Genomic DNA, 19,409 nt, shown 5'->3' with positions numbered 1-19,409 from the left:
TTTAGAGGGCCCGAGTTCAATTCCTAGCACCGACATCTCAGTTTCCAACTGCCTATAACTCCAGCTCCAGGGGAATCTGATGCTTCAAGACTCCAGACACCTGCACTCTGGTGCACATGCCGGCGCGCACGTGTACACACGCACAATAAAAATAAAAAATCTTGTTTAAAGGCATGGTGCCACGGGGTTTTAATCCCAGCACTTGGAAGGCAGGTGGATCTTTTTGTGTTTGAGGCTAGCTTGGCCTAATGAGAATACTAGACCAGGTTTGTTAATTTCACTGCAAGTGGGCGAGATTAATGTGCACCACTGGCATGCTTAGTACCCAGAAAGGGGAAAGGGCAACTGGAATTAGAATGGTTATGGACCACCATGTGGGTGATGGGAATCAAACCCAACTTCAGTGGTCTGTAAGTGCTCTTAACTTCTGAGCCCTCTCCAGCACTTTCAGTTTTATTACTGTGTTTATGGCTACAAGTAGAAGTCAAACAACAACTTTGATTCTTGTCTTCCATCCAGGGGTAAAGCTCAGGTAGTTAAGACTTGGTAGTTGTCCCCTTGCCCTCCATTTTGAGAACAAATCACAGCACAGTTCTAATGCCCTGTAACTTTAAGGTAGCCCAAACTGGACTTAAACTTGGAGTAACCAGTTTCGGTGAGTTTTGGAAATAACATCACTACACCGGGTTCCAGAACATGTACTTTAAGTAGTGGAGCTTTTGTGGGTTCTTGAGGCATCACTGGGTAGCTGGTACTACAGTGTGCTAAAAAAGGTAGAAATCACTAACTTTGCTCGTATGGATTTCATGTTGTTAAAACTCCATTCCCTGAGAACCCCTGTCTCAAAACAACACTCCATTTCCCTGGGGGAAGTCATAACTGTAAAAACAACCCCATGCACTATCCCCCCCCCCCGCCCTCAAAAATTAAGACCCAGAGAGCTAAAGGAAATAATAAATCGAAGTGTCTGGCAAAGTAAACAGTCACCATGAATATACACTAAATAGCAACGGCTTGTTTTTCATTCACTGATAGCTCTCGGGAATCCTAAATTATTTTGCTTTGTATTCAGCAAAACTAGTTTCAAGTTGGGCGTGGTGGTGTAATCTCAGCTGAGGTCGGAGAATCAGCTTGGTCTGTATAACAAGCCCCAGTACTTACTAGCTAGACTTTCTCAAATGGGAAAACAACAAAATTCAAATGACGATCACCGAGTCACTTATATGAATGGAAGTGCTCTCTGACCCCTTTGAGGGCGCCAAGGAACATGAGAAATTATAGTGTGGGCGAGAGGCCGAACAGACTACAATGAGGTTCCCCATCCTGTCCACTCCCGGTTTCTGAGGGTGGGCAGGCGGCAGCAGCGAAGACCGTACGCCGCGGGACGATCACGAAGCAGCCAGAGTCCTCGAGCCACAGCAACTTCCGCCCTCAACGCTCCTCCCGCCTACGCCCTCGCGCAAAGCAGGCTGGGAATGCGGAGCCTAGGCGGCCCCGCCGCCGCCCACTCTCGCGTCGGGGCCGGCGGTACGGCGTCGGGGGTGGATGACATGTAGAGCCCGCCTCTCTGAGCCAGGCTCAGCTCCGCCTCTGGGCGGTTCGCTCTGCTGTAGAGCCCCGCCTCTGTCCTCCAACCGCACCCCAAAACCCTAGACATTTTGGATCCACCTCCTACGGAAGCCGAAGAGCAGTCCGAATCCGGAAGAAAAACAATCCGGAGGGAGCAGTGCTTGCTGCTGAGACCGGAGACCAAGGGCTGCTCCGGCTCGCACTAGCTGCAACGCGGAGACAGGAACACACCGGGTTACCGCGAGGGAATAATGTCGGCTGTGAGTCTGAGGAAGCCGAGCGCACCGAAAGGCTTTGCACTCAGGTGAGGACGCAGGTGTAGGCCGGTCGGTTCCTGGCGGTTAGCTGTCTTCAGCCCAGTCTGATTTGTGGGACTGGATTTCAAAACCACAGTGGGATCAAGGCTGCCCTAGTTTAGATACCTGAATTCTGTCAGGCCAGTACTGAAAGGGCTATGTTAGGATTGATGCACGCTCTAAACTTTGGCTGCCGAGTTGGTCACTGCAGATGCTCCCCAAGCAAGTGTCCAGTTGATTATTGGAGCAGACAGGGTTAGATTGCTAAGGACCAACATTTGGCCCTACAGTTGTAGATTAGAAGTTTTGTTCCTGTTTTTCAGCAGTACATCATGGGGTCTTCTTGATCGGGCTGTGATCTCTTGAAATCCGAGATCAGATTTAGATAAGATCCTTTAGCGAGGTAAAGCCTGGTCTCATGCCTGCTCTTTAATCACGAGGAACACTGCTAATCGTCCAATTGAGCATAATTCACGGTGCATGGATTTGTTACTAATCATCAAAATTGAGGATTGGGATGCCAAATCCCGAGTTTTATTTTTTATCCACTTAGAGTGAGTTCCTGGGAATACAAGGAGCCACTGAGTAAAAAAAAACCGGTTACCTGCCGGACAGCAGGGGGAGACTGTAAACAGACTAAATGACTGTCTCTCAGAGGGCTTGAGAGGAAGGTTTTTGTATTATTTTGTTTATATTCATAGGGAGAGGCGGGGAACTGCTTGAAGCTAACCAGGAATTTTTTTGTTTTGTTTTGTTTACAAGTCACGCTTTAAGAGCAGGCTCTGGTGGAGAAGGAAATGCTTAAACCAGCCTGCCCCCTCCCCTGTGTTTGGGTGGCTTTGCGGGATCTTGTGCTTCAGTGCCTCAGTATTCTTGGAACTCAGAGGTTTCATCTCTGTATAGTCTGAGCTCCTGCTTGCTCTGTCCTGGAGACAGTCTGGGCTTCTTGGAGTGTTGCTATAGCAACACCCTCACTGAAGGCCTCCCTAAGTCTTTGCTTTTCTGAACTTGTGATGGATGCGGTGGTATTTAAGAGCTGCTGATTATTTCTCCTGATACTGAGACTTGTGGAGAGCGGAGGTTGGAATGTTATGCTCCAACTGGCGACTTGTCCCAAGAGAGAGTAGACTCGTGAGACAGATAATAAGAAACCTGTTACTCAGAAATTTGTCCCTAGGCTCCGTGAAGGCCTTGGCAGGATTTGTTGTGCGCAAGGTAGGAGAGAGGAAGGGAATACACTGTCAGCCTCGTTCTTTCTGAGTTTCTGTTCTTGTGGCTCTGAAGCTCTGAGGCCATGCTCAGTCAACCTTCGAGTCCCTCTCGGTGCTCTTGGGAACCCATAGGTTGAGGAGTAAGCATGCAGAGTTGCTGACTGGGCCACAGAGGATGAGTGAGGTTTCTGTAGCTGGAGGAGCTGGTGGGCTAATAGGTTCCTGTCTCTCAAACACAATCATTCTTTCCTTCTGGCCAACGGCATTTGCTCTCCCTTTGGCAGCTCTGTGCCAGGTACTGCCAGCTATGGGGGACTGTAAACCTGCCTAGAAGAGCCACTTGGAGGGAGGGAAGAGATTCCTGCTTTCCAGGCATGAAAGGGAAGGTGAAAGCTGGGTAATCCACTGCTCCTTTTCCTCTTTCCTACCACATGATGCAGAAACAAGCTGGGCATAGTGAGATTAAGAACGTTAATCTCAGAATTTAGGAGGCAGAAGAAGGCTGATCTCCATAAGGAGTTTGAGGCCAGCCAGGGCTGCATAGTGAGACACAGCCTCAAAAGCACCCAACAAACAAACATGCAGACACATTTCCCATGATCACTGCAGAGGAAGCCTTACACATACCTAGGTCTTTGCCCCCTATCTGGAAAAATCTTAGCCTCCATCCCCTGTGACTTAACATCCTTTCCACAGCGTACATGTTGTGACATGGAATGTGGCCTCCGCAGCCCCCACTGTAGACCTCAGTGACCTACTTCAACTGAACAACCAAGACCTGAATCTGGACATATATATCATTGGGTAGGTGTCTGAAGGGCCCCTGCACCCCCGATCCCTGTAGAGGACTGATGTAACCTGTCCTCACTTGTGTTAGAGTCTGAAGGGGAAGGGCTTTCAGCCTCCTTGGGTCCAGTCTTGTGTTTCTTGTCCTGGGTCAGCAATGGTTATGGGTTGGAGGTCAACAGCCACACAACTAGGAAAGGGAGGCCTCTTGGTCTTCAGAACGCAGGCCTGAGAGTCTGATGATGGCTGTGGGAGAGTCAAGTGTCCTCCAGGCCAGGGGTGATCCTCTGCCTTGGAATGGTCAGTTTGCAGGAAATGAATTTTGGAATCATAAGCCTTCTTTCTGATGCTGCTTTTGAAGACCCATGGAGCAGTCTCTTCATGGATATGCTTTCCCCACTGAACTTTGTCAAGGTAAGTTAAGTTTCTGGGCAGTGGAGGAATGTGTTTCACCTGCGCTGACTCGAGTCGCTTGTCTGATGCGTTTCCCTTTTTCCCATGCAGCTAAGTGTTTGTCTGATGTACTCCTCTTTCTTCCACTCGGCTTTTCATGTTCTTTTCCATTCATCAAAAGGTTTAAAGCTCACACTACATTTGGCTGCCTGGAACGCCTGCCTGCCTCATGCTGTCCCAGTATACCTAAGTCTGAGCGATGAGTCCAGGGGTTAGCTTCACACCTAGATGTTTTCTTAGTGCTTATTCCTGGCCTACCCTCTGGTCTCTCCTTACTGCCCAGCATGAAATCTCTTGAGTGTAGCACTTGCTACAATTTACTGAGTGCTCACTTGGTGGTAAGCATTATCAATAAGCTCTCAGTGTGTGTTATTTTACAGTCTTAACTCTCAAGATAGAAATTCTTTACAAAGCCCAGAAATCACATGGACTCTCCAAGATCTGAATCTAAATCTTTCAAATCTGACTTGTGTTCTCAACTATCATATTTTATTGCTATGCCAGTGTATATGCTAAGACTGACAGGTAATCCCAGAGCTAACCTGCTGATATCACAGGGGACATGAATATCAAGTTCTGATGGGCTCAGAAGTTGGGCAAGGGGAAGACAGGTGTAGTGCAAAGTGGTTCTTAGTCTGAGGGACCAGTACACTTTGAGGACTCGTTAGATCATAGGAGAATGGCAGGAAGGTTTTAGGTCCCTGGGTTTTATTTCTGCCCCGTACTTACAAAGAATGAACCAACACCTAACCAGAGTCCCTAGTTAACAGCATCTTGGAAATACCAGAATTCTCCTTGCTCCCTTTCTAGGATGGGTTTTACTCTTCAGTTTTAATTCAGTTACCTAGTTTGCCTAGCGGTGCTGAAGCAAGAGCTTTGTGGTTCTGAGAAGGAGAAATGCAAGCCTTAGCTCTCCTGAGGCTACGCAATGTCAGCCTCGGAACAAACTGAGAAGTCTCTCAAAACTCATTCCTTCCAAGACTTCAAGACTCCTTGTGTCTTGACTAATTGGCAAGGGATTTGGTAGGGTGGAATGGAGCCACCCTGCCACTGAGCTCAACTTGTGTCAGGGGCACAACCCATACCACTCATGTGACCTAAACTGAGAGCTAGCCTAAGGGCTAGGCACACAAAGCATATGTCTCTCCTTTCCTTAGTTGAAATGGATGGGAGAACCCTAATTATAGCCAGTTCCTTGTGGGGATCTACCAGCTGTTTTGAATTCAGAGGACCCTCTTTGGTGCTCCAGTGTCTAGTCACCTCCTGCCAGGCCCTATAGCCCCTCCAATTTAGTTTCTTCACACTGGAACTTTCCCTGGAAGGCTCTGGCTTTTCTTCACAACCCCACCCATTCTCCCAGTTGCATACTCCCTGCCCTCCTCCCCTACTTCCTGCTGCTCTCACACTAAGTGGACTGGTCTCTGTGCCAAAGCCCAGTGGCCTGAACCTGCTGTGTTAGTTAGGATTAAATGTAACTCCACTCCTGAATGTTATCTCTTTCTTGGTTTCTGTCCTGACCCTGGGATTTGGTCCCTCATAATATAACCCTGCCCAGATTCCTATTGTCATAGATAGTTGTGAATGGGAAAAATAGAAAACTATCGCTCAGTAGTAGAGTACTTGTAATAGGCCTATATAGGTTCAAGTCCTGTTACAAAAACAAATAAGAAAAAATGTAAGAAGACTTAGGGTTGAGAGGAGGTTAGTACATGCATATATAGCAGCCCCAGAGACTCGGGCACTGGTGCCTCCCTTGTTCAGCGCTGAGTTTGGGGATCTCCCTACTTTGACTTTTTCGCAGTGCTGGAGCTGCTCTTGGACTTGGGGATCGGGTTTCATAATTCCTGGAAGGCACCAGTACAGCTCCACACCCGGAGATTTCCTTCTTGGCCTTTGCACCTCATGCTCCGGAAACAGCTACTGGAGCAGTGGACAGTCCAGCCCTGAGAGCGAGGGTCACTAAGGGTGGCCTTTTCCCACCCCACCTCTGCAGCCACTAGTAGTTGGCATTTTGGCAATCCCAAAACAGTCTTCCTGGTTCCCCTGCCACCCAGAGTCTCAGTTCTACATCAGCAAGTCAGGAACAGTGATTCCCGACAGCTGGGGGAAAGCTTAAGCCTTTGCATGGGTGTTAGCGACTGTCCCCGCTCCAGAGCCTGCGTCCTCAGGACTTACTTCCCTACTGTGTACATTGCCTTCGAGGACATCAGCCACAGCATCTGAAGTTACTGATGTTTTTGCAGCTGTGTCTCCTGTTTCACAGACTGGCCTTAAACTCCTTATCCTCCTGCCTCTACCTCTTGAGTGCTAGGATTACAGGCGTGTGCCATCATGCCTAACTTTCTAGTTATAGCACACACACATATCATTTTGATGGTACTGTTTCACTGGGCTAGAACATGTATAGAAGTCTTCAGATGCTGATCCAGCATAGAGCTCTGAATGGGTCCGCAGCATTCGGGATGGGTGTAGTTAGCAAGTGTAGAGTCAATGAATTCTTGTATTTGAGATTCAGAACAGCACCCTAAAAGCGTCTGTCTTGTTCTTGCTTATGTTGAAAAGTTTCTAAGCCAAAGTGGGTATGGGAGTACATACCTGTAATCCCAGCACTCAAGAGACTGAGGCAGGAGGATTGGCAGTTAAAGATCTACCTGGGACACTTAACAAGAGCCTGTATCAAAAAGTGGAGTAGGGTGGAGAGATGGCTCAGTGGGTTAGGAGTTCAGATCCCAGCACCCACATAGAAGCACTGTGAGGGAGTGAAGCGAGGAGGATCACTGGGCTTACTGGTCACCAGCCTAGCTCCAGGGTCAGTGAGGGACCCTGTTCCAAAGGAATAAGATGAAATCAGTAAAGCAGGACACCCAGTAACCTCCACAGTGCTCACCTGCACACAGATAGACACTGAACCAAAAACTACTGTCTTCACAGTATGTATGGCACACTGTTCTCCTGCTTCATCGATGAGAAGAGAGACTGAAAGATGTGGCAGTCTGCGGGACTCTTAGGGCAGCATGAGTGAGCGGAGCAGTTCAGTAGCCAGAGACTTGACTGGGAGAGGAGTGCCTTTCTAGTGGCGAGCTACCCTGGAAGCCTCTTCCCTTTCCTCCATCCCAGGACCATCAGCAGAAACTGAAACTACAGCCCCAGCATGCACTGTGTGCAGCTCAGAGTTAAAAAGGAAAAGGCTGAAACTGGGCCCCGTAGACTTTTGGGCAGGGCTTTGTATGTGGTTCCAGACTCTCTTAAACATCCCTAGTTGGGTTCAGCAGGGATGCAGTTGGCCTTCCCAGTTTAATAAATGACCTTTGCCCTCTAATACAGATCTCTCAAGTACGTATGCAGGGGCTTCTCTTACTGGTCTTTGCCAAGTACCAGCATTTGCCCTACATCCAGATCATCTCTACGAAATCCACCCCCACTGGCCTCTACGGGTACTGGGTAAGGACTGAGCTCTCTCTGAGACTTGAGCTAACAAGGGTTGATGCTTTGGAACTAAGCAAAACAAGGGAAGTTAACTGAGTCTGAATATTCTGTGTAGCCTAGGACCCTGCATACCCACCCCTATAACCCACCCCATACCCTGCCATCCCAGCAGGGCCTGGATATTCCTGAGATCCTAGATTTGGGTATTGAGCTTTGTACATGGAAGAATTAGCTGGGAAGCTGTGTGTCTATGGCTGAGACCCTGGGGGAGGTAAGAATGCCTCTCCTCAGACCCAGGATGGGGAAAGGGGTGTGTATACAATCCAGAGTCTCTCCCCACCCTTCTTCCCACCTTTTCTACCAGGGGAACAAAGGGGGAGTCAACGTCTGCCTGAAGCTTTATGGCTACTACGTCAGCATCATCAATTGCCACCTGCCTCCTCATATGTATAACAATGACCAGCGCCTGGAACACTTTGACCGAATCTTGGAGAGTCTGACTTTTGAGGGATATGATGTCCCCAACATCCTGGACCATGAGTGAGCCTGAAGCCACAAACTGTCATCCCTGCCCTCCCCCATGCCAGCCCAGGCTAGCATTGATTGAGTGTGCTCCCCTGCCAGTCAGTAGTGCTCCATCTCCCAGCCCTTTCCTGATGTCCTCATCTGCTGTACCACCCAGCATTGCCTGCCTGAAGTCTACCTTCCTCTGACCTCTCTGTCCTTCCTAGAAACCATGGACAACTGTAAACAACCCAGGTCAAAACCCTTGCGGTTCCTGAGTTTACCCCAGGGCTGTTTATTAGCTTGTCCTGATGGCCAGCTTGGGAGCAGAAGGCTAGAGCGTTCCCTGTTTGCCATGTGGCCATCTGGGAAAGCCCTTTAACTTAAACAATAGCACTGAAGCCAAGGACTGTCCTATTGGACCCAAGCATGCCATGGCCTTCCTCTGCTGCTCTCCCAGTGTCCTCGAGCCTAGCTTCTCACCTGCCCCCTCAGCCTTTCCCTCCTCAGCAGCTCCTGTGCCCAGCAGGCCTGTGCCTCTTCACTGACCTCTTCGCAGACCCTCAAGCTGCCCTCCTTTTTGTTTTTCCTGAAGCCTCATTCTGTGGTTTGGAGACATGAACTTTCGAATTGAGGACTTTGGGTTGCTCTTTGTGCAGGAGAGTATAACGAGGAAGTACTACACAGAGCTGTGGGAGAAAGATCAGGTATCGAGTGAGCAGAGGGTGTGTGTGTGTGTGTGTGTGTGTGTGTGTGTGTCTCAGTAATTGGAACCTATTATGGACATCTGGGAAATGTTCAGGAGCAACAGTGCTCAGATTGTCTGGGATCTGTTCTCCTTTGTCCATGGGTAGGAAGAATTGTCTAGCCAGGTTTTGCGTGAGGAGATGTGGCAGCCATATTGTTAGTGCTGATCTTCACGTAGAAAAACCATTGCTATGGTCAAGAATAGGGAGCCAGGCTGAGCAATGGTGGCACAAGCCTTTAATCCCAGCACTTGGGAAACTGAGGCAGGAGGTTTGTTTGACTTTGATGCCACCTTGGCTACATTGGTTCCACCCAAATCTAAGCTACAGTGTGAAATCCTAGCATCCCCCTAAAAAAAAGGCGGGGGGGGGCGGAGATGGAGATGAGCTTTGGCCAGCCCTGGCATAATAACATGCCTCAGCCTACAGAGGAAAGATAGCAGAGAAAATGGCAGACAGCTGCTTCCCCTGATCCTATAAAGTCCCATTTTCAGAAGATTGGAGCAGTGACAGAAAAGAGGGTGGGCTGACCTACTAAGTGAGGACTGAGGAGATGGGAACTGTGTCTGTACCTATAGCTCTTCATTGCCAAGAAACGTGACCAGCTGCTCCGCGAGTTCCAGGAAGGCCCGCTGCTCTTCCCACCCACCTACAAGTTTGACCGTCACTCCAACAACTATGACACCAGGTGAGGAAGGCATCGGTGCCTAGGAAGCTCTGCAAGCCTTACTATACCAGCCAGCCCTAGTAGCAGGGTGGAGGTTAGGGCATGCAACAGAGTAGAAATGTTAGAGAGGCAGGAGTGGAGCCTGTTGGCCATTTCTTCGGCACTGGCTGCAGGAGCTTCCCAGACTGAGAGAGGGAGGGAAGGCTGATATCGGCAAGAATGGAGTGTAGGAGAGAAGGTTATTGAAGGAGAGGGTATAGGGAAGGGCAGGGGCAGCCCTGACTTAGGAGGGAAGGCACCAAAGCATTCTGGGAACCCTTGCCTCTACTTCTCATTTTCTTTTTCCTTTTCTTTCTTTTTTTTTTTTTGGTTTTTCGAGACAGGGTTTCTCTGTATAGCCCTGGCTGTCCTGGAACTCACTTTGTAGACCAGGCTGGCCTCGAACTAAGAAATCCGCCTGCCTCTGCCTCCCAAGTGCTGGGATCAAAGGTGTGCATCTCCATGCCAGGTTCAAGATTTATTTATTTATTTGTTTGTTTATTTAATGTGTGTGAGTACACTGTAGCTGTCGTCTTCAGACATACCAGAAGAGGGCATCAGATCCCATTACAGATGGTTGTGAGCTACCATGTGGTTCTCAGCACCTCTGGAAGAGCAGTCCATGCTCTTAACTGCTGAGCCATCTCTCCAGCCCTTGCCTCTACTTCTCAAGGCCTTCTAGACATCACACAGGGGTGCAGAAAGTTTACTTAAGATAGTTACAAAGTTCCCCTGCAACCAACTCAGAATGAGTTAACTACTGTGTGAGGAGAAGAGAAATTCTGGGAAACCAGATGTGGTTTTGCACAGCTGTAATCCTTGCACTGGGGAGGTGCAGGCAAAGCCACCCTTCGCTACACAGCAGGTTCAAAGCCAATCAGGGATACATGAGACCCTGTCTTTAAAAAAACAAAACAAAACCACCCACTCAAAGGAAAGAAAGAAAGGAAAAAATTCCCAGAGAACAATACAGAGGGACAGAGGGTGCACGCAGGCTGCCCTCACACTGCCGTCCTTACCAGCTAGAAGATGGCCTAGCTCTGCTGCTGGTCTTCACGAAATGGGGATGATCACTATCCATAATTCATTCAGAATTGGCTGAGACCTTACATATGCTTAGCCCAGGTCTAGGTACCCAGCGAGCTTGGGTGACCTTACTGAAGAACTAAGAGCTGAGAAAGGGCCAGGCGACTACCGAAACCTGAGGCTTAAATGGAGAGCAAGCAGGTTCCCAATAAGTTTGGGGAGCTTAGCTAATATTATTGGGTGGAGAGATACCATCAGGGTGACCCAGACCCCTAGTAGTAAAAGGGGAAATAGGTATCTCCACAGCAGGCCAGGGCAAAAAGGTAGCAATGGGCTTCATGTGTGGGAATGGTTTGATAAAGCCTAAATGACCTTACTAATGAAGTGGGGAAAGAGTACACCATTTCAGGAATGTGGAGCAAGACAGGGATGGGACTGTGGCTAGGGCAGCTACACAAGAAAAGGCAATGCACTCTGCAGACAGAGAGCAGCCTGGCAACAGAGTAGGCTGGAAAATAGGGAAGAGGACAAGCTCTGGCTGGCTGAGGTGACTGTGGCTGTAGAGAGCAGCGTCTCCCTGCTCTCTACAGCCATTCACTGAACTTGAGCAGTAACATGGAACCTCGGAGGCCGCACCTCAAGACCCCAGTGTGCACTGAAGGTATAATTGGTAGCAAAGTAGTTGGTTAGCACATGCAAGGCCCTGGTTCAATCCTTAACAAGTAGGGTGTTAGCCGGGCGTGGTGGCGCACGCCTTTAATCCCAGCACTCGGGAGGCAGAGGCAGGCGGATTTCTGAGTTCGAGGCCAGCCTGGTCTACAAAGTGAGCTCCAGGACAGCCAGAGCTATAAAGAGAAACCCTGTCTCGAAAAACCAAAAAAAAAAAAAAAAAAAAAAAAAAAAAAAAAAAACAAGTAGGGTGCAATTCCCTTTGGGCACAGGATAGAGACTACCAGCAGACGCTAAGTCCTGGCAAGCAGCTAAATCTGGGCTGGAGTTGGCAAGGTCTAACAGGGTAGCTAGGCTCATCGGTAGTAAGTAGAGGTCCCCTGGGAGCTTAGCTATGATAGGCTGGGCTCAGATATGCATCTCTGGACATGGTATGCTTTTCACCTATAGCACTTCATCTAAGCATAGCGCTAGGTCTGCAGCTCTGTGGGACAATGCCTGCCTAGCATGTATAAAGTCCTGAGTTGCTTCAGCAGAGGCCCCGCCCTTCCACTCATACACAGATAATTCATAGCCAGTCTTCCCAGCAGGAGCAAAAGGAGAGCATCAGGCAAAACAAAACACCACTAAGGATGATGGAGATCTTTATTGTTATATACTAGCTCGTTATGCCTGACAGTGAGCTCTTACCTTATGCCAGGCATTGTGCAGAAAGGTTTGCTCCATTTTTTTTTTTTTGGTTTGTTTTTTATTTTTGTTTCTGTTTTTCAAGACAGGGTTTCTCTGTGTAGCCCTGGCTGTCCTGAAACTCAGAAATCCGCCTGCCTCTGCCTCCCAAGTGTTAGGATTAAAGGCATGTGCCACCACTGCCCAGTAGTTTGCACCATTTAATTCTGCACATATATTTAATAGGCAGACAGTGCTGTTACTAACTTTGTATTTAAAAAGAGGGCTAGCCAGGCAGTGGTATCCCATGTCTTTAATCCCAGCACTCAGGAGGCAGAAGCAGATGAATCTGAGTTCGAGACTAGCCTGGTCTACACAGTGAATTCCAAGGGCTACACAGAGAAACCCTGTTATGTAACCCAGGCTGGTCTGGAAGACATGATTCTTACGCTCCTGCCTCTCGGGTGGCTGGGATTATATTTTACTTGTATTTTTTTGGTCTGTTTGTGTGAGTGTGTACGTATGTACCGAGGTCAGTGTCTCTTTTCATTGCTCTCCATCCTGTTTTGTTTTGTTTTATTTCCAAGACAGAGACTCTCTGTGTAGCCCTGGCTGTCCTGGAACTCATCCAGTCAACCTAGCTAGTCTGGAACTCAGATCTGCTGGCCTCTGCCTTCTGAGTGCTGGGCTTAAAGGTGTGTACACTAGGCTTGCTTACTTGTTTCCTTCCTTCCTTCCTTCCTTCCTTCCTTCCTTCCTTCCTTCCTTCCTTCCTCCCTCCCTCCCTCCCTCCCTCCCTCCCTCCCTCCCTCCCTCCCTGTCTTCCTTTCTTCCTTTCTTCCTTTCCTTTTCTAAGGCAGGGTCTCTTACTGAATCTGGCAGTCACCATTTGTCCGGTCATGGTCTTGCTGGTGGATGGGTTGCAGGAACTCACTGTCTCTGAGACACACACATCCCTGGGGTTACAGGCATGTACTTTAAAATGAGTGCTGAGAATCTACACTCTGGCCCTAGTCAGGAGTATTTCAGTCATGATGTCCACTATTCCTGCCTGGACATCCCTCTGTGTTTGGGCTGCAGAACCACTGAAAACAGCTCTGCAGTCAGACAGACGGGGGTTACGAGTCTTCCCGAATCACAAAGCTGCTTACTGCCTGGCTTGCCTGTCTCAAAAACTAGGAGATCTATGTAGTTTGCTGGTGGAACCATTATGTGTAAGGTACTAGGTTTGATACCTAGTGCTGCAAAATAAAAGAAACCTGTACCAGAGCATGCAACCTGGATCTAATTGATGTTCATCCCAAGTATAAGCACAGTGTCTAGCCTGTGTGTGTTTTTTTTAAAGATTTTATTTATTATTATATCTAAGTACACTGTAGGTATCTTCAGACACTCCAGAAGAGGGTGTCAGATCTCATTACGGATGGTTGTGAGCCACCATGTGGTTGCTGGGATTTGAACTCAGGACCTCTGGAAGAACAGTCAGTGCTCTTAACTGCTGAGCCATCTCTCCAGCCCTAGCCTATGTTTTAACTGGGAGCCTGAGAACAATATTCGAGCCAGACTAGCAAAGGGACCCACCAATGACAGGGAGTTAGCCAGTACCTTTCCAGAACTCAGTGAAATGCTAAAGGAAGCTGGCAGCCAGAGACAGGAGGGAGTGTCAATTAGACTTGTCAAGGGGAGGTTTGTTGGTCTGTTGGTTTTTGCAAGGGGTTGAACTCAGTGTCCCACATGTACTAGGCAAGTCTTCTGCCTCAGCTATACATACACCTCAGGAGAGTCCACCGAAGGAGGCAGCCATGTTGGTAGACAGGAAGGGCAGGCTCTTTAGTCCTCCAGCAGCACGGATGAGTAGCACTGTGGGTGGGGTGGGAACAAGACCCTAGCCTGTGTAGCTGTCCTGAGCGACTGTAGGTGATTTATGTCTAGCTAGACAAAGTGAGTGTGGATGATTTGTGTGCAGAACCCAGAGTGCAGTTTTCATTATCCATGCAGTGTCCCTGAGCCAAGATGTAATGAGAACCGAAGTCAGCTCCATTACAGGGAGAGTGGAGGAGCTGAGGGCAGGGCGGGGAATCCTGTTAGAGTCAGGGATTGCACCAGGTGTTGTTACAGTAGCCATTGTGGATGCAGACTGGGCAGGTTGAGCAGAGGATATTATGATCAAAGCCAGTCACGACTTGTGTCATGGACACATTAAGTGCCTGACCAGTTAACCACGCTCCAGAGTTCAATGAGGCACTTAAAAGCTGTCCATCGGGAGCTTAAGTACAAAGTACTCTCAACACAGACACTGAGTATGAAGTATCTTGTGCCTTGGCTCCTCTGGGGTCATAGATTGCCTCTGCCTGGGGGGTTGGTTGGTTGGTTGGTTTGGTTTTTGTTTGTTTTAGAATCTAGAGAATCTTGCAGTTTTTGACTTTAGTTTTCTGAAAGGGAAGGCGTGTTCATTCATTTGGGAAACAGTTATGTTGAAACCATCATCCAGCTAAGCCTACCTGGGGTTGGTGACAGCTGCTGAGTTGATGAGTGTAGACAGCTCCCGCTGCTCTGAAGGGAGCTAGCAGGTTCACAGAGGTAGGGGCAGAGGGAAACACAGGGAAAGCACGTGGGTTCTGTGCAAGCACAAGCCGTGGACCAACACCCAGCTCCCACCAGAACAGAGCAGCCAGTCTCAGCTTAAGAAAAAATGTGACTTGTAAGACAGGACCATGGGGCTGGAGAGACTGCTCACAGAGTTTCAGCACTTGTTACATCTGCAGGGGACCCAGGTTCAGTTCCCACACAGCAGCTCATAACCATCTATCACTCTAGTTCCAGAGAATCTGACACCTTTGGCTTCTTTGGGCACCGTGTGCACGTGGTACATAAACTTACATGCAGGCAACACCCATATACATAAAATAAAAATGAATAAATCTTTTCGAAAAGATGAAAGACAGCACCATTGGAAAGATTGGGGCAGTCAATAAGACAGGTGTCACAAGGCCAGTGATCTGGCCTCCACCAGGGGCCAGCCTGCCTCCACCCTCCTTAGCACTGTGCTTACTTAGTTTTGAATTTTACAAGGATTTTCATTCAGGCCCTCTTGCATACATGGTAAGCTCTTTCTGATGACATTTGAGAACAAAGAATCGCAGTGAGAGTTGGGAAATAGGGCAGGTGATATAGTGCTTGCCTGGTATTTACAGAAGCAGGGGGATCGCCAGCACCACACTAGCTGGCCATGGTAGCACACACCCGTACCCTGATGAAGGCAGGCAGACGAGACGTTCAGAGTCTTCCTCCTGTATGTGGAGAGTTTGAGGCCGGCCTGGACCGCAGGCACTCCTGTCTAACCACACTGACCGAGTTCTACAGACAGCTTGTTTTAGGCAGAGGCCTATTCTAGATCCAGAGGCAGTTCTGCTCACCTAGTCTTCTTAGCAGCCCTGTGAGGTAACAACTGTTCTCATCTCATTGCGCAGCTGAGGAAGCTGGAGCCTTAGAGGGTTAGTGTGGTGGTTAGGAGCACGTGCTCTGCGATCATGCTGCTTGCTTGGCCTGGAGTCCTGGATGCACCACTGAGTAACACTGTGGCTTTGGGAAATCCCTCCCCTTGTAAAGCTCAGTCTCCTCCAGTAAAGGGTGGGTGGTGACCCTCCTAACCACAGGCCTGTGGCCAGCACGCCCCAAATTCAAGTCTGGGTCTCTGCATCTTCAAAACCCAGCCTAGGCTCTGTTCTGTTCTGTTTTGTTTTGTTCTTTAAGAAGTGCCTTGAATGGAATGTTCCTAAGTCACAGCTTAATTCATAAACTCCTGGGCTTAGCAGAGGCTCTGCAGTTGATTGCTGCTGCTTCTGTTGGATACTTTGACCTGCCAGTGGACCAGAAGTCTTCAAGTGCTGGTAGACCCTGAAGCACACACTCGGAGGCACTCTCCTGCTCTCCTGCCAACCCCCTTTCTTCCCATTCTTTTCCCTATCCTAAGTGAGAAAAAGCGCAAGCCTGCGTGGACTGACCGCATCCTGTGGAGGCTGAAGCGGCAACCGTCCCAGGCCAGCCCCTTGGCCTCCAGTGTACCAACCTCCTATTTCTTGCTGACACTGAAGAACTACGTCAGCCACATGGCATACAGCATCAGTGACCATAAGCCTGTCACTGGCACCTTTGACTTGGAGGTGAACTTCTGGACTTCCCAAAACCTGGCAGAGGGCTAGCTGTGCTGGCCAAACTGCCAGGCCCTCTGGGCTGGGTGGTAAAGTCGGGCAGTGTCCAGGGGACACCTGTAGGAGAGCGTGATTGTCTTTCCTCCCGGGTCAGGTATCCCAGCGCTTCTCAGGAGCTGTTGATGGCTCTTCCTGTCAACGTGTTGAGGCCCCTTGTGAATAGGCTTCTGTTTCCTCTTGGTTTCCCCTGGAGGTTAATGAGTTCCATCATGCTTATTACCTACTGTGTGAAGTAGAACTTCCCTTTGTCCTAATTGTATCTAGATCGAGTTGCAGAGGGAGCTCTGCCCATCCTTTAAAGCTTGCCACCTAATAACAGTGCACTGTTGGCCACACTAAACTGCCTCTCCTCTCAGCTCCCACACTGGCCCTTCCAGAGTTCTCTAGCTCATCTCACCAGAGCCTTACCCCATGAAACTGGATTGGGGCCTTTGAGGCAGAAACCTCGGAAGAGAGTGGCTGTCAATCCTCTTTTCTTTCTTTCTTTCTCTTTTTTAATATATGTAAGTACACTGTCACTGTCTTCTGACACACCAGAAGAGGGCATCAGATTCTATTAAAGATGGTTGTGAGCCACCATGTGGTTGCTGGGAATTGAACTCAGGACCTCTGGAAGAGCAGCTAGTGCTCTTAACTCTCTCTCCACCCATCCCCCGGACCTCTTTTCTTAAACCGGGTCCCTTCCTCCATATTCATGCACACCCTCAGTTCTGGGCTCTGTGCTATTTACCTGGTTCTAGACCCCATTCCCCTGGCAGGACAAGCTGCCCCTTTCCAACTGTCCAGCTAGAGTAGCCTAGCAAAGTGCTGTGCCCACTGCTCTGGTGTCCCTGTTCCCCCTACCATGTTAGCAGAGCACAGTAAGGAATAGTTGCCTTAAGGATTTCAGCCTACCACCTACCCTTGTGTACAGCTGAACCCACTGATGTCTGTCCCACTGATCACTATGATGCCTGAACACCTGTGGACCATGGAGAACGACATGATGATCAGCTACACCTCCACCCCAGAGTTCCTCAGCAGCTCCTGGGACTGGATCGGACTATACAAGGTGATGAAGCAGGCAAGGCAGGGAGTCCATTATCCCCTGGTTTGTCCATCACTGGGGCACACAGGAGCTGGCCAGAGATAACTGAAGAGCTTACCCTTGTTCACCCCAGGGACCCTGTCCAACTTAGGGCCCGTCAGCAAAGAGAAGACTTAGTGTTAAGACCAGCCCTGGCAATAAGATCTGCCCCTTACAGATCTTCTCCTTAGGATCTTTCTGTAGCTCCCATACCCTCTTCAACCACTGACTGCCTGCCTGATTCCCACTCACAGGTGGGGATGCGTCACATTAATGACTATGTAGCCTATGTCTGGGTCGGCGACAACCAAGTCTCCTATGGTAACAACCCAAACCAGGTACATCTCCGACATGCAGAATTGCCTAAACGTTTTTGTCTTCTGGAAGGAAGAAAGTGGATAATTTAACACTATTCTGGGAAGGGCCCAGGGCCCGAGAACTGACCTCATTCCTGTTGCCTCAGGTGTATATCAACATCAGTGCTATCCCTGACACTGAGGATCAGTTTCTTCTCTGTTACTATAGCAACAACCTGCACTCTGTAGTGGGGATAAGTCAACCCTTCAAGGTAAGGGGTTGCTGTTGGGAGAGGGGGAAGGTGACTCTGAAGGATCTGGGAGGCACACTGTGCCTGTGGAGTTGGGTGGTGAGTGGGGCATTAGGAAAGTAGAGAAGAACTCTGTTCACATCTTCTGCTACGTGTTCTACCCCTGCAGATCCCGATTCGCTCCTTTTTGAGAGAGGACACACTGTATGAGCCTGAGCCACAGATCTGAGCCCAGATGGGAGTGAATGAATCCAGGGCGGAGGCTAGAGCTGGAAGCCAGCTCTGCTTCAGCACTGCCAGCAGCGCTGGGTCTGGCCCAGCCCCTGAGGAGGCTCCTGACTATCCTCCAGTTCCCCACCTCCCAGGGGAGCTCAGCTAGACTCCTCTGCTCTCTCCAGGCCAGAGGAACTGGCCCTTTAATACAGGTTCTTGTTACAGAGATGTGATTGAAACAGAGTAGTGTGTCAATGGTGAAGACTTGGAGACGGTCCACTGCATATAGACTTGCTTGCTTCCACTAGCTTGCATGCCATTTCTTTTTTCTCCCTTTCATCCACACATAAACACTCCCTCTCACATTCAAGCAGTCGTGCCAGGCACATGCCCTATCTGGCACAGGCCTGCATTCCTATCACACCACCCTGGGCCTCAGGCTGCCTGGGAGGGGGATGTTCACATTTGTACAGGCCCTGTAAGTTGGGTGGCACGAACAGCACTGGGTTCCAAATTCTTGGCATCTCATGGTTTGTCCCCACGGGGATGAGCAGAGGCTCTGAGATCCCTGCTTCCAGCTGAAGCACTGTGACAGTAGTGTAATGTCCGTCTCTACTCTGGAGAGTAGAATCTGACCAGGAAGTTCTAGGGCCTAAGGTTAGCCTTCTGCAGGTGAGTGCAGCCGCATGTCCTGAGAGTGGCCAGGTGGAGGAGGAGCCAGAGCCACCATCCTCTAGGGTGGTCTTCAGATCACCATCATGCTCATCTTCACTGGCAAAGCACTGCTCCTCCCTCTGGGCCCTGCTGGGACCTAGAAGTGGGAAGCAGCAGAGGAGCTAGGTGCAAGACATTTTGAAGGACCTAGCGGCAAGAAGAAGCCTCTGCACTCTCCGGGTGCCATGTGGATATGGCCTGTCCCTGTTCCTGCCAACAGTGACTCAGTGCCTCTTCTCCCAGGAGAAGACACCTCAGGGAGTCTTGCCCTGTAATGCTCACGTCCATCCTGTCTAAGAGTCACTCCAGTTGCTCCAGGGTCTGTATTCTATCTTGGGAGCCACCGGGTGTTAAGAATAAGCCCCCAGGCTTCTAGTGAGCTGTGGCTGTCTGTTCTCTGTGTGTTGTCATATTGGAGGTTAATTATAAATATGGCTTTTATGCTCTCGTGTGACTCCTTTGATGGGCAAAAGGACCAGAGTATGGGAATGGTGCCTAGAGACTGGACTTGCATCTATGATCCATCCTACCCAACCTTACCCACAGGGGTCTCAGTTGTCTAGAAAATGCAAATGATACCTGTTGACAAGTCACTAAGAG

General features: G+C 49.4%; 1 protein-coding gene across 2 annotated transcripts; it reads left to right on the top strand.

Annotated features, from left to right (window-relative positions):
- The first annotated feature begins 1,642 nt into the window (after positions 1-1,642).
- Positions 1,643-19,250, top strand: Inpp5k (inositol polyphosphate-5-phosphatase K). 2 transcript variants are annotated; one of them, XM_021177574.3, is made up of 12 exons: positions 1,643-1,873; positions 3,773-3,880; positions 4,168-4,276; positions 7,640-7,756; positions 8,106-8,281; positions 8,841-8,952; positions 9,570-9,679; positions 16,032-16,221; positions 17,183-17,320; positions 17,590-17,673; positions 17,799-17,903; positions 18,052-19,250. In XM_021177574.3, the coding sequence occupies exons 1-12, from the start codon at positions 1,821-1,823 to the stop codon at positions 18,109-18,111; spliced, it is 1,362 nt and encodes a 453-aa protein (XP_021033233.1). In that variant the 5' UTR covers positions 1,643-1,820; the 3' UTR covers positions 18,112-19,250. The 2 variants fall into 2 exon arrangements, with proteins under 2 accessions (XP_021033233.1, XP_085685943.1); XM_085829817.1 differs by lacking the exon at positions 1,643-1,873 and adding an exon at positions 3,372-3,473.
- The last annotated feature ends 159 nt before the right edge of the window (positions 19,251-19,409 follow it).

Source organism: Mus caroli, unplaced genomic scaffold (genome assembly GCF_978045245.1).
Source record: "Mus caroli unplaced genomic scaffold, Mus_caroli_1 scaffold_13, whole genome shotgun sequence".
In the NCBI taxonomy this organism is placed as follows: domain Eukaryota; kingdom Metazoa; phylum Chordata; class Mammalia; order Rodentia; family Muridae; genus Mus; species Mus caroli.
The sequence above is the reverse complement of the archived record's forward strand: the minus strand, read 5'-3'. Positions and strand labels throughout refer to the sequence as shown.